The sequence below is a fragment of the Cololabis saira genome, chromosome 8, assembly GCF_033807715.1.
Source record: "Cololabis saira isolate AMF1-May2022 chromosome 8, fColSai1.1, whole genome shotgun sequence".
Classification (NCBI taxonomy): Eukaryota; Metazoa; Chordata; class Actinopteri; order Beloniformes; family Belonidae; genus Cololabis; species Cololabis saira.
Genome location: NC_084594.1, coordinates 1,152,581 through 1,166,692, shown reverse-complemented (window position 1 = coordinate 1,166,692; position 14,112 = coordinate 1,152,581). Strand labels below are relative to the sequence as shown.

The following is a 14,112-nucleotide window of genomic DNA, read 5'->3' as shown; positions in this document are numbered from 1 at the left end:
GATTTGTTCTGCAGGTGAGGAGCTAAAGCTGCTCGGTTCTGAAGAATCCTAGAGAATCCTAAAGAATCCTAACAGACTTTACCTTCAGGACGGGTTTCTTCCTCCAGAGGAAAGAAACTTTAGTTCCTTAACTTTATTATATTGTGATCTTTATACACTTTTGTCCACCACAAACTGATTTCCATTGTTTCTCTTGTTCACCTGTTTCAGAGAAGTGAAACTTCGTGTCGGGCTTTTTTCTGCAGCTTCATGGAAACTGGGAGTGACGTAACTGCGGAACTTCCCGTAACTAACTTCCCTCCTCCTTTACTTTACTTTCTCCTCCTCCTTTACTCTCTCCTCCTCCTTTACTCTCTCCTCCTCCTCTCTGCTCCTCCTTTACTTCACTTTCTCCTCCCCCTCCTCTTCCTCTCCTCCTCTTCATTGTTTTCACTTTTGTTCTTCGGTAACAGCTGAAATAAAACACTTGTTGATCACCACATCCACTTTCATATACATATATATATATATATATATATATATATATATATATATATATATATGTATATATATATATATATATATATATATATATATGTATATATGTATATATATATATATATATATATATATATATACATATATATATATACATATATATATATATATATATATATATATATATATATATATATATATATATATATATATATATATATATAAATATGTAAATATGTAAATATACACACACACACACAGATCAGGAACGCGTCGTTTCCATGAACTTATCTGATAAAAGTAATTTGCATCTACGCAGAGACACACACACACACACACACACACACACACACACACACACACACACACACACACACACACACACACACACACACACACACACACACACACACACACACACACACACACACACACACACACACACACACTCAGGTAACCTGGAAAAACCCAGGACAGATTGTTCTGTGTGTTGATGTAAATTTCTTTTTCCAGATTAGTTCATGGAGAAGAAGTTCCTGATCTGTGTGTGTGTGTGTGTGTGTGTGTGTGTGTGTGTGTGTGTGTGTGTGTGTGTGTGTGTGTGTGTGTGTGTGTGTGTGTGTGTGTGTGTGTGTGTGAGTGTGTGTGTGTGTGTGTGAGGTATTGATCACCCTGATCAGAAACTCCTCCTGTTTCTGTTCTGTGTTTGTTTACACTGGAACAGGAAGTTGGACTTTCCCGCCACTTTAGAGTCTAAGAATAGCTGGACACGCCCCCTGTGACGTCATCCACCGCTTTCTGAAGAGGGAATTTGAAGCTTTTTTTCCTTTTAATTCAATATATATATATAAATTCAATATATATATATATATATATATATATATATATATAAATATATATATATATATATATATATATAATATACAAGGCATTATGTATATTATATATAATATATATATACACATATATATATTATATATAATATATATAAAATATAATAATATATATAATATATATAATGCATTGTATATGCTGCATTTCAGTAATCTTCCACAATGTCTTACATCTCGTTTATTTAATTCTTTTTAACTGAGGTTTGTCTGTCTGTAATTTCTGCTTTTTAACTCTTTTCTACACTGGAACTTTTAAATTTGAGCTTCTAAACTTGATTATATTTTAACTCCTGTAAACTGTGTGGGTTAGCGAGCGTCAGGTTTGAATCCTGTAACTTCTATTCTCTTTTATTTGATTGCTGTTTTGTTTAAATCATTCTTTTTATTCATGTTTTAGTATCTCTGTTAAGCACTTTGACTCGTGCTGTAGAAATAAACTAGCTGAGCTGGCCACGCCCACTCCTGACCACGCCCACATCTGGCCACGCCCACTCCTGTCCGTCAAATTTCCCTTTTAAAATGAAAATGAACTGAATGTGAAAGTACAGTAAATTTCTCAGCTTGTCTGAGGACTTTCCCCAGATTCTCAGGAAACCTGCCACAGTTCTCAGTAAAGTTCAGAGGATCAATGTTGAACTTCCTGTTTAGAAGTTAAACACCAAACTTTACGTTCAGCAGAAGCCTTTCATCCAAATCGACTTAAAACCGAGAAATAAGAAAATATTAGTGGATATGGAGGCTGATCAAGGCTTTGTTTCATCAGGGATGAAGGTAGAGTTTTATCATCTGTGTGAGTGAATCAGTGTTTACATGGGAAGTTTAATTCCTCTTTAATTCAGAATTAAAAAATGACCATGTAAAGTAAACACCTAATTCCCAATGAAAATGACCATTCAGAATTAAACTTAATTCCGAAGTAAGTGGCTGGTTTATTCTGATTTTAGATCCGAATAGAATAATTCCACGATCATGTATCATTTAAAGAAAAAAAACAAAAATGTAATTAATTAAAAAAAATAATTAATTAATTAATTAAAAAATAAAAACATTTTTTTTAATTTAAAAAAAGAAAATAAAAGAAAAAAAGAAAAACAAACCAAAGAAAATAATAACAAAATCATTTAAAAAAAATAGATAAATAAATAAATTAAATTAAAGAAAGAAAGAAAAATAAAAGAAAATAAAGAAAAAAAGAAAATGAAAAAGAAGAATTAAAATAAATAAAAAAAAATAAAAATTTTAATTTAATTTAATAAAGAAAAAGAAATGTATCCACTCATTCCTCTTTAAAGGAGCATGAGGCAGGATTGAGGCAGGATTTATGAAAAAAATCTGGATACATTTGAAGTTTTCTAGTAATAATGTCAGATGAAGCGTTCCAAACCAAAAAGAATGATTCCTCTAGTGTATCTCTCCTTTGCCTTGAACAGGCTGTTGCTGCAAAATGTGCTGCAATTCGGTCCAGAATTTCCCGCGCTGTCCTGCAGATGTGACGTCACATGACGCTGCATGCACGTTCTCCCCGTTCTCCCGTGCCGGCTTCACTGTTGGCTGCAGTACCCCCAACGGCCCAAAGTGGTGCTAATCAGTCTCATTTCTTAAAAGGAGCCTCATGCTCCTTTAAATTAATTCCGGTCTTTCTTTCTGCTCGTTCCCTCCCCGTCTGTCTCCATGATCTTATATTCCACTGGGCTGGTTTTCCAAACAAAGTTTCCAGATGCAGCAGCAGTAAACGCTGGTCAAGAGCAGAGACATTTATTTAATAAATAGAAATCATTAAAAGAACAGATGGAAACAGGAAACATCAGAATGCTGATCTTTTCAAAGTTGTAGCAGCTAAGTTAGTTTTTCTTCCGGTAGTTTAACTTCCGGTCCCCCCCCTATCCAATCAGAACCTTCCCAACCCCCAGACCTGGAGAGGAATTGGAGAAAGACCAGCAAACGTGTTTCCATGGAAACCTCCATTCAGAATTACTATTTCCATGTAAACTCAAAGGAAAATAGTTTAATTCTGAATTATTTAATTCGGAATAATTCATCCAGAATTAAATAACTTCAAAAACTGAAGCCTAAGCTTATGACTCCTCCCCTTTTCACAAGAAAAAATGTTAGCGTTTATAAACTAGGGCAATGTCATTAATAATGTTACGGTTAATGTAAAAAAAAAAAAAATGGCTTTTTTGCAAAGTACATACATTTTTAAGCTCATGGTGCGCGGACATCACATTTTTAATCATCTTTCCAGTCTCGATGCTCCGGTGCTGACCGGAGCATGCCGTGGCAATTATAGCAATTATTCCAAATCCCATGCAGTATATTCCTCAATTGAGTATTCCAAAACGAATAATGCAAACTACAGATCACGTCATTGGCCCCAGACTACAGCGTTGCCACCGAGGTGGCAAAGCTCAGTGGAGTGGAGTCTACCAGCCTTATAGGTCTGGGGAATGTACTGTAAATATCCAGTGTGACAGTCTTTGTGAGGAAAGATCTATTCTTCTCTTTGCACCTCCAAAACAGACAAACAGTTGTTGCGTCTCTCTCATGAAGGTGAAGCTCCTAAACCTGAATCATGATGAGATGAGGTCTCTCCTCCTCCTCCATTTGCACAAATTGATGAAACCAAAACAATCTAAGCAAACGTAATTCATTTTGTATAGAGTCCAGTTACTACACCTCAGAATAGCCTACAGTTCAGTTGAATGGAGGAAATTCGCGCTTCAAACCAGTCACTTACAGTCGCCAATCAGTGCAGTTGGTGCGTAGGAGCCAATAGGGCTCGGCCGTCTTAACGTCATCACTTGGCGGAGCCGCCATGTTGGAAGCTAGCTTAGCTGTTTTTTGGACCACTGCGCACTGTGTACAGACGAGCTCCCTCTTCGTTTTGTCTTAGCCTACCGGTACTTGTAATCGTTACTTTCCGTTATTCCGTAACCATGGTAACCCATAGCTGCAGCAGCTCCACACATAACAGACGTGGGGAAAAGATCGCTAATGGTTTAACTTTTCACCCCTTTCCTGCTCGGAGGCAGAACCACGGAGGCCAAGTATCTGAGATAACTTGCTTGGATCGCGGCTGTAACGACCAAACACCTTCCACATTGAACCACAAACCAACACTCACACAGACCGGGGTCGGATCATTCATACGGGTTTTATTCCCCACTTCTCCAGCTAAACGCAGTTGCTGGCCAGCTCTCTGCGGTGCAATTAACCCTAATCTGCAGATAGAACTAGTTTGTTGAGGAAAAGATATTAACTCTATTTGTAGCTGCAGAGGAAAAAAATAATCTCACGAGGAAAACAAAAATATTGCTCACTCCTCGGAGCCTCTTCAGCATAATATAACAGTCAAAAAAAAAAGAAAAAAGTAAGAGTAATACAAAACATTACCATTTTTATTTATTATAAATATCTCATAGCTATCATTTTTGTCCATCGTTCCTGTAGTTTCTTGTGCCGGCCCCCCTTTTTTTCTCTTTTGTGCATGTTTGCAGGCCGGAGCCTCGGGAGCTGCGTTTTGGCCCGTGTTCCCGGCCCCCCCCCCATCCCCGGTCATCCCGTTGCTGCTTCCACCTGCCTACGTGGATGTCTGCTGTTGCTGCTTCCGCCTGCCTGCAATTGAATTGAATTGAAATTGAATTGAACATGTACTGTATGTTGTACTATTATACTAATTTATTGAAACACATGGAGAGTAAAACATTTACCAAAGCAGCTGCCAAACACTCCTAAACAAGGTAGTAAGACGGAGGTTGTGCAGAACTGCAGCAGTAAATCCTTCAAAAGAGTGGCGCTCCGACGAGGAGCTCCATTCTTTAGTAGGGATTTCATATGGATCCAAACCGTTAATAATCATTATTTTCTCCATATACCGCTCCCTAGCTTCCTTGTTTAAGGTATCCCGGTAAATTCCAGTTCCTTTCCGGTATTTTAACATGTTTCTTTTGTGTTCCGTCTGTTCACTTGGTGCTACCACACTGTTTGTTTACACTCACAAGGCTGCCAACATGGCCGCCGCGTCCCAGAATGCACCTTGGTGACCAAGCCCTATGGAAGAAGCCCATATGCTGCACCTGCTTGTTGTCAGAGGTGGAAAAAGTACAAAAATATTCTACTTAAGTAAAAGTACAAATTTTCTGCTTGAAAATTACTTAAGTAAAAGTAAAAAGTACTCATTAAGAACATTACTTAGGTAAAAGTATAAAAGTACCTCAACTTAAATATAATAAAGTACCAAAAGTACATGGTGTAAAATGTACTTAAGTACAAAAGTAAAAAGTACAAAGTACAAAGTACAAAATTCAAAGTACAAAATGATTTTCAAAAGGATTGCAAAGAAATGAAGAATCCAAGAATTTGCTTAAAACTCTAAATAATGGTGATATTATTCTGACCCCTTTAGCGTTTGTTTCCATTACCCCATTTTAATTTCTCCCTTTGCTCATCACTGCTGCTGTACCCCATTGGCCCCGCTGACAGGTGCACCCCCATTTATGGTTCCGCGTTACACCAACGCAGGGCCCGTACCCTACGGCGAGGCTCTGCGTCGATTTAACGCGGAACCATAATTCAGGCTTCAGTCCTCCTCGGTACTCGACGCGACGGCGGTTCCTCCGGCCGTCCGGCCCGCCTCTGCGGCGCAACTCTCCCGGGAGCTGCGGCTCCTTCTCGGTGTATTCACGCGCCCCCCTTCCTTCCCGTCCGCCTCATGGTTCCGCGTTAAATCGAAGCACACCTTACGCCGTAGGCTACGGCGTAGGGTGTGCGTCGCCGCGTACCCTACGCCGTAGCTCTGCGCCGGTGTAACGCGGAACCATAAATCAGCCCCCGCTGTGCTGTTCTTTGTAGCGAGTAACGACGTGTCCAATTTTAAATATAGCGGATTAAAAGTACGATTTTTTCCTTGAAAATGTAACGAAGTAAAAGTAAAAGTACAAATTCTCAAAAATCTTACTTAAGTACAATAACGAATTACTTGTACTTCGTTACTTTACACCACTGCTTGTTGTTGACAAGGCTGTTTATGGCTGTTATAGAAGCCTAACGTTACACTCCCCGAAAAAGTGTCGGGTCTGACACATCTACATTAGCCAAAACAAAGTTTCCTGCTGCCCCCTGCTGGTTCCTGCTGCCCCCTGCTGGTCCCTGCTGCCCCCTGCCGGTCCCTGCCGGTTCCTGCTGGTCCCTGCTGCCCCCTGCCGGTCCCTGCTGGTTCCTGCTGGTCCCTGCTGGTTCCTGCTGGTTCCTGGTTCCTGCTGGTCCCTGCTGCCCCCTGCTGGTCCCTGCTGGTCCCTGCCGGTCCCTGCTGGTTCCTGCTGGTTCCTGGTTCCTGCTGGTCCCTGCTGCCCCCTGCCGGTTCCTGCTGCCCACTATATATATAGAGAGAGTTAGTAGTAACGAGTTCCATTTACTCTGGTACATTTACTTGAGTAAGTTTGGGGAAATGTTGTACTTTTAGGAGTAGTTTTGAATCACTGTACTTTTTACTTTTACTTGAGTAGATTTGTGAAGGAAACTGTTCCTCTTACTCCGCTACATTAGGAACGTTGAGCTGTTACTTTTCTTTTATCCCTTTTATCCGCGTACGCGTCAATCTCATGACATCACTGATGATTCTTTGGGAAAAATGTTTGTTTTTGCATGTTTTATCACATTTACACAGACTCAAACACACACAGAGTTTCTATGAGTTCATGTTTGTTCTAGTTCTGCTGGTTAAAAAACAAAAGTACAAAGGCTTGACATTTTGTGCTACTTGTGCTTAATTTATTTTTTTATTCTGTTATTTTATTTATTTTATTATTTATTAAAGTACTTGAATTTACTTTAAGCTTATTTTAATTTAAGCTATTTTTTATTTTTTATTAATTTTATTTTTTTTAAATTATTTTATTGATTTAATTTGCCTGAAGATGATTATTTTGTACTTTTGTCTGTTTCAATGGTTGTGTTAAAAAAATAAATCAGACGTTACTCAACAGTTACTCAGTACTTGAGTAGTTTTTTCACCAAGTACTTTTTTACTTTTACTCAAGTAATTATTTGGATGAATACTTTTTACTTCTATTTGAGTCATATTATTCTGAAGTAACAGTACTTTTACTTGAGTACCAGCTCTGGTGAAAAGGGAATCCTGTTTGTACGTGAGGTTCTGCTCGTTTTGGTTGTTGTGTAATCTCAGGCCCGTACGTGCGGACGTCACCAGCGCCGCTGTACGTGATGACGTCAGACGTCAGCTCCGTGCAGAGTCACTGCGGTTTCGCTGTAAACATCCTGCAAAAAACACACGAACGAACTCAACAAGAACCGTTTCCTGGACCCGACCCTGGACCAGGACCAGGACCCGGACCCGGACCAGGACCAGGACCACCAGACCCGCCCCAGGAGCCGCTTCAGGACTTAAAGGTTCCGATAATTGTTACCATTCCCTCCAGCAGGAGCTAGTTAGCTTAGCTGCTAACCAGTGTTTACACTGTCAAGCTGTTATTCTGAGAATAAAACACCAATTAATGACGGTAATGTTAATGTAATTAATGTAATTAATGATATTAATGTTAATGTAATTAATGATATGAATGTTAATGTAATTAATGATATGAATGTTAATGATATTAACGATTACATTAATGTTATTAATGTAACTAACGTTATTAATGTTATTCATTTTATTAATGTTATTAATGTTAATGGAATTAATGTTAGTAATGATATTAATGTTAATGTTATTAATGATATTAATGATATTAATGTTAATGTTATTAATGATATTAATGTTAATGTAATTAAAGATATTGATGTTAATGATATTAATGTTAATTTTATTAATTATATTAATGTTAATGTAATTAATGATATTGATGTTAATGATATTAATGTTAATGTTATTAATTATATTAATGTTAATGTAATTGATGATATTAATGTAACTAATGTTATTAATGTTATTAATGTAACTAACGTTATTAATGTTATTAATGTAACTAACGTTATTAATTTTATTAATGGAATTAATTATATTCATGTTAGTAATGTTAATGGAATTATTATGTAATTATAATTTTATTATTATAATTTTAGGTTCAGTTGTAATACAGGACTGTCTCAGAAAATTAGAATATTGTGATAAAGTTCTTTATTTTCTGTAATGCAATTAAAAAAACAAAAATGTCATCCATTCTGGATTCATTACAAATCAACTGAAATATTGCAATCCTTTTATTATTTTAATATTGCTGATCATGGTTTACAGTTTAAGATTAAGATTCCCAGAATATTGTAATTTTTTGAGATAGGATATTTGAGTTTTCTTAAGCTGTAAGCCATGATCAGCAATATTAAAATAATAAAAGGCTTGCAATATTTCAGTTGATTTGTAATGAATCCAGAATGGATGACATTTTAGTTTTTTTTAATTGCATTACAGAAAATAAAGAACTTTATCACAATATTCTAATTTTCTGAGACAGTCCTGTATTTTAGGTTCAGTTGTAGTATTTTTTTATGGACCGCTTTAGACCCGACCGGACCAGGAGGACAAGGTTCAGAAGCTGTGGGTGACAGGGGGCGTGTCCAGCCCTGGTCCTGGTCCTGGTCCAGCCCTGGTCCTGGTCCTGGTCCAGGTCCTGGTCCTGGTCCTGGTCCAGCCCTGGTCCTGGTCCTGGTCCCGGTCCCGGTCCCGGTCCTGACTGGGTTCTGGTTCTGTTTCAGCTGGGGTGCTGGTCCCAGCAGCCTCCTCCCACCATGGAGGCTGGTTCTGGTTCTAGTTCTGGTTCTACGGAGGAGGAGGAGACGCTGCAGACGGCCTTCAAGAAGCTGCGGGTCGACGCCGAGAGGTAAAACATCGCCGTGGCAACGGGGGGTTTTCCACCTGGTCCTGGTACCAGGTACCAGGTACCGTCGCCGTGGCAACCGTACATGGTACCAGGACCGACTCAGATCAGACTCAGATCTCCCGGAGAACCGTTTTATTTTTCCCCAAATTCAGTTTTTTCTGTTTTAATCTTTTGAAATTCCATTTTGTTCAATTCTTTACCTTTTACTCTTAGGCCACGTTTCCACGTAGCCTGGTATTTACAAAAAACAGATATTTCCCCCTCCACGTTTATAAAAATCCCATCATTTCCAGGAACCTGCATAAATATCTGTTAAGGTGCTATGAGCAGCCAAACCTACAGGGGGCAGTGTAACGAGAAGATAAAGTCATGCTAGCCAATCACAATCCTGGAAAAAAACATCAACAAATGACACGAGTAACTTCCAGTTACTTCCAAGATGAACCAGAGTCTTTGGTTTGGAGTGACAGAGAAGTGGAGTTACTTTTAAGTGTGACGTTAGAATATAAAACAGGTAAAATACTAGAAAATATTGACGGTTACAAACTAATTGTAACCACAGGTGTCACTCATGACGCTGGTGACGTTTCTGTCTCATAATGTGACGTTCTGAAGAATAAATGTCCGTTTCTCTCCGTTTACAAGCAAACGTGAAGACGGAGGTTTTAAAAATCTACACTTTGGTCGGAGTTTTCAGGAATTATGGTTTTTTAGTGAATTTGAGCTTCGTTTTCCTGTAAACGAACGAACAAAACGCATGAAAACACCAACGTTTCTGATACGTGGAAACGGAGCCTTATTTTGCCACCAAATAAAACGTGTTTTTAATGTTAATGTATTAGAATAAAGACTACTTTGATGGAAATTACCATATTTATCGAGGCAACATAATATTGCAGACTTTCCCTCGATAGTTGGACTGGAATTCTTCAGTAAAAACAAATAACGTTACATGTAAAATAAATAAAGCGCTCAATTACCTTTTATTTCAAGTAAAAAATAAATGACTTTAAACAAAAGTAACTCTCAACTTCAGAGTTTCTGTATATATTGTTACAAAGTACATAATAATACAATGTTTTCCGTAAAACAGCTTTAACCCTTTATGACCTACCAACAAGTCGCCTAAGCATGTTTTTACATTTCTCCATGCTATACTGCCATTTTATGGAGTATTTTTATTTGCTATGCATCAAAACAACCCATATAAGCCAATCTTTAATAATCTGTATGTTACAAGTCCAAACTAACTAAATTAATTGCTAAAAAGTGCAAATAACTACCAAAAAAAATGTAATCGTTTTTTAATTTTACACATATTTTTCTAAATACAGAAATCCCACAGCTAGATCCCTCAAAACTGTCAATGGAAAAAGTAACATAAGCCTTTCAAACCTCAGGAAATGTATCTAGAGACAATTCAAACTATTTTTTTTTTTTTTTTTAGATATATCATTTCATAAATATGTATGTTTAGATATCGCGTCTTCATCCGGCGCTGAACTCGGCTTCGCTCACGTTGCTGTTGTCGCTGGTACCACATCCAGTGGCATCAGCGACAACAGCGCTGCAGCGCTGGTTCTTCAGGTTACCAGGAACCGTTGTCATGGTGATGCTGGTAGTTCCCGGGTTCCCAGGAACCGTTGTCATGGTGATGCTGGTAGTTCCCGGGTTACCAGGAACCGTTGTCATGGTGATGCTGGTAGTTCCCGGTTCACCCCTGGTTCTTCCGTGTCTCTACAGTTTACCAGGAACCGTCGGCGTGGCGGAGGCGACGACGGCCCGGACGGCGACGCGATGTCTGGACGGAGGAGCCAAGACCAAGCTGAGCTGCTCCAAGGACAACTGGCACTGGTGGGTTCTGGTTATTGTTCTGGTCCTGGTTCCTGGTCCTGGTTCTGGTTCCTGGTAGTTTACTGTAGTCCCGATCACGTCATTTTCAAAAGATCGGAATCGACCAAAAAAGTATCGGGACAAACCTAGTTATTAATGTTTTTAATACGTATATTAATTATATAATTATATAAATACAATTTTATAATTGTATTTAACAATCCAGACAGTTGATGTGTGTTTATTATAAGATATTGCTTTTGGGCGGCGCCGGCGGCTGAAGAGACGTTTGTGCTGGAGGGAAAAGAAGTGTGAAAATTATGTATTATTATTATTATTATTATTATTATTATTATTATTATTATTATACAGAAAATACCACAGTTTTTAATGCCGATCTTGTCATTTTATTTAGTTTTTATCAGCTACACCTGTAGATTGGGCCGTGAAAATATTGTCAGACATTAAACCGGTCCTGGTTCAGAAAAGGTTGGAGACGGTTACCAATAATTTAAATGTGAAAGAGGAATACACAATCTATTTTATGTCGTTTCTAATTAATCAGAAATACATATTATCCAGTAAAAATAGCCCCAAAAATAGCCAAACTTAAAATAAAACCATTTTTCAGACAATAAAATAATGAAAAAATCTGAAAAATGGTTCAAATATGTTATTTTGTTACTTGAAGTGTTTTAAATATGTTTATGTAAAATTTGTTTTGTTGATGAGAAAATATGTTTCTCTATTTTTCTTATTTTTGTGAGGGGGATATATATAGTTTATTTCTCTGTAGCTGATATAACATGAATTACTCCTATGTGGGATCAATAAAGTTCTTATTTTTACCATCTGAGAAAATTAAATATATTATATTTGGTGCCTAACTGTTTCCAAGTTTATTAGTGCGTGTGTGAATGAATAAATGAGACGTAAAACGTACATTTCTTTGTAGAAAGATGCTTTATGAAAATAAGGAAAAAAGAGGAAAAAAAGATGAAAAAATAGGAGAAAAAATAGGAAAAAGATGAAAAAAGGGAAAAAAAGAGGGAAAAGAGAAAAAAAGCAGAAAAAAGAGGAAAAAAAGAGAAAAAAAATAAAAAAGGACGAAAAAGGTGCGTGTGTGAATGAATAAATGAGATGTAAAACGTACATTTCTTTGTAGAAAATGCTTTATGAAAATAAGTCCATTTACTTGTATTAGTTTACAGTCTTGAACATCCAATATGGCGGCGACTTCCGTGTCTCACGTCTCTTCTTCTTCTTCTTCTTCTTCTCCTCCTCTGCAGCTGCAGCAGGAAGTCCTCCAGGGCCGTGTCCCGGAGTCAGCGCCGCCGCCGCTCCAAGTCCCCGATCCTGCACCCGCCCAAGTTCACCTACTGCAGCGCTGCTGCTGCTGCTGGGGCCCTGGCCCCGCCCCCCGGGGCGCTGGCCCCGCCTCCCGGAGCCCTGGCCCCGCCCCCTGTGGCCGAGGCTCCGCCCCCGTCCGACCCCGGGACCCCCGGCCCGGTCCGGACTGAGTTCGGCTCCCGGCCCGGCTACGACGGACGCCTGGGGGGCGTGGCCTCCTCCCCCCCGTCGTCATCGCGGGAGGCCGTCGCCACGGCGACGACCCCGCCCAGGTGGGAGGGGCTTCCCGAGGAGGAGGGGGCGGAGCCTGGGGCCGCCGCCGCCCGCTGGAGCTCCGGCGCCGCCGCCGCGGACTTCAGGGCTCTGTCTGAGCTGCACCGCTCCGGCGGGGGAGGCCCCGCCCCCTGGGGCCCCGCCCCCTGCTCCTGCGGGGAGGGGGCGGGGCCCCGGGAGGGGGCGGGGCCTGCGTGCGGCTGCAGCGGCGGCGTGGAGGCGTACTCCTTCACCGGGCTGCGCAGCGTCATCTCCGAGTGTGGGCGGGGCCTGCCGGGGCGGGGCCACGCCTCCAGGACTGTGGGCGGGGCCGGCGAGGCCGCCGCCCCCTCGGCGCCGCCGTCGGGCCCTTCAGGGTCGCCGCGCTCGTGCTCGGAGCAGGCGCGGCGCTACGTGGACGACATCACCATGGAGGACCTGGCCGGATACGTGGAGTTCTACCTGTTCATCCCCAAGAAGATGTCGCACATGGCCGAGATGATGTACACCTGATACACCTGATACACCTGATACACCTGACACCTGGGGGGGGCGGGAACCAGTCTGAACCGGTCTGATCACTGCAAAACCTCTAAATCTTACCAGGAATATTTGTCTTATTTCTAGTTAAAATGTCTCATTTTTAGTCCAAAAAATCTTATTACACTTAAAACAAGACTCATTACCAGAAAAATAACTTGTTATTTGACAATTTTCACCTGTTTCAAGTAAATTTTCACTTAAAATAAGTAGAAAAATCTGCCAGTGGAACAAGACCTTTTTTCCCCCTTTTTTTTCTTCTTTTTTTCCCCTTTTTTTCTCTTTTTATTCCTTTTTTTTCTTTTTTTTTCTTTTTTTCCTTTTTTTCTTCTTTTTTTCTTTTTTTCCTCTTTCTTCTTTTTACCCTTTTTTTCTCTTTTTATTCCTTTTTTTTCTCCTTTTTATTTTCTTTCCTTTTTTTCTTCTTTTTCTCCTTTTTTTCCTCTTTTTTTCTTCCTTTTTCAAGTGCAGTGAGATTTTTTGGACTAAAAATTAGACATTTTAACTAGAAATAAGTCAAATATTCCTGGTAAGATTTTGAGTTTTTGCAGTGAACCGGTCCACAACCCACGGGACCCGGTCTGAACCGGTCTAAACCGGTCTGAACCGGTCTAAACCGGCCTGAACCGGTCCGAGCCGGTCCCAACCGGCACCAACTCCTGTCCTGGACTCATCAGTCGCTAATAAAGTTGCCAAATCTGCCGCTTGTGCAGCCGCTTGTGCAGATCTGTGACCTTTGACCTCACGCCGGGTCACCTGTGTGGGTTTCAGTTCTCAATAAAGAATGTTGATTTGTACCGTTGTTCTTCTGTTTCCACTGACAAACACCCGGCTCCGGAACCGGAACCGGGCCAGAACAACCGGTCCCAAGGCAGCACCAACTCTTCACCGGGATTTAAAGCCAAATGAGTGTATACATTTTTTTCTTTTTT

General features: G+C 40.0%; 1 protein-coding gene across 1 annotated transcript; it reads left to right on the top strand.

Moving 5' to 3' along the window:
• Nucleotides 1-7,607: 7,607 nt before the first annotated feature.
• oser1 (oxidative stress responsive serine-rich 1) lies at nucleotides 7,608-13,153 on the top strand. Its single transcript, XM_061728210.1, has 4 exons — nucleotides 7,608-7,778; nucleotides 9,081-9,205; nucleotides 10,949-11,059; nucleotides 12,328-13,153. The coding sequence occupies exons 2-4, from the start codon at nucleotides 9,114-9,116 to the stop codon at nucleotides 13,151-13,153; spliced, it is 1,029 nt and encodes a 342-aa protein (XP_061584194.1). The 5' UTR covers nucleotides 7,608-7,778; nucleotides 9,081-9,113.
• The last annotated feature ends 959 nt before the right edge of the window (nucleotides 13,154-14,112 follow it).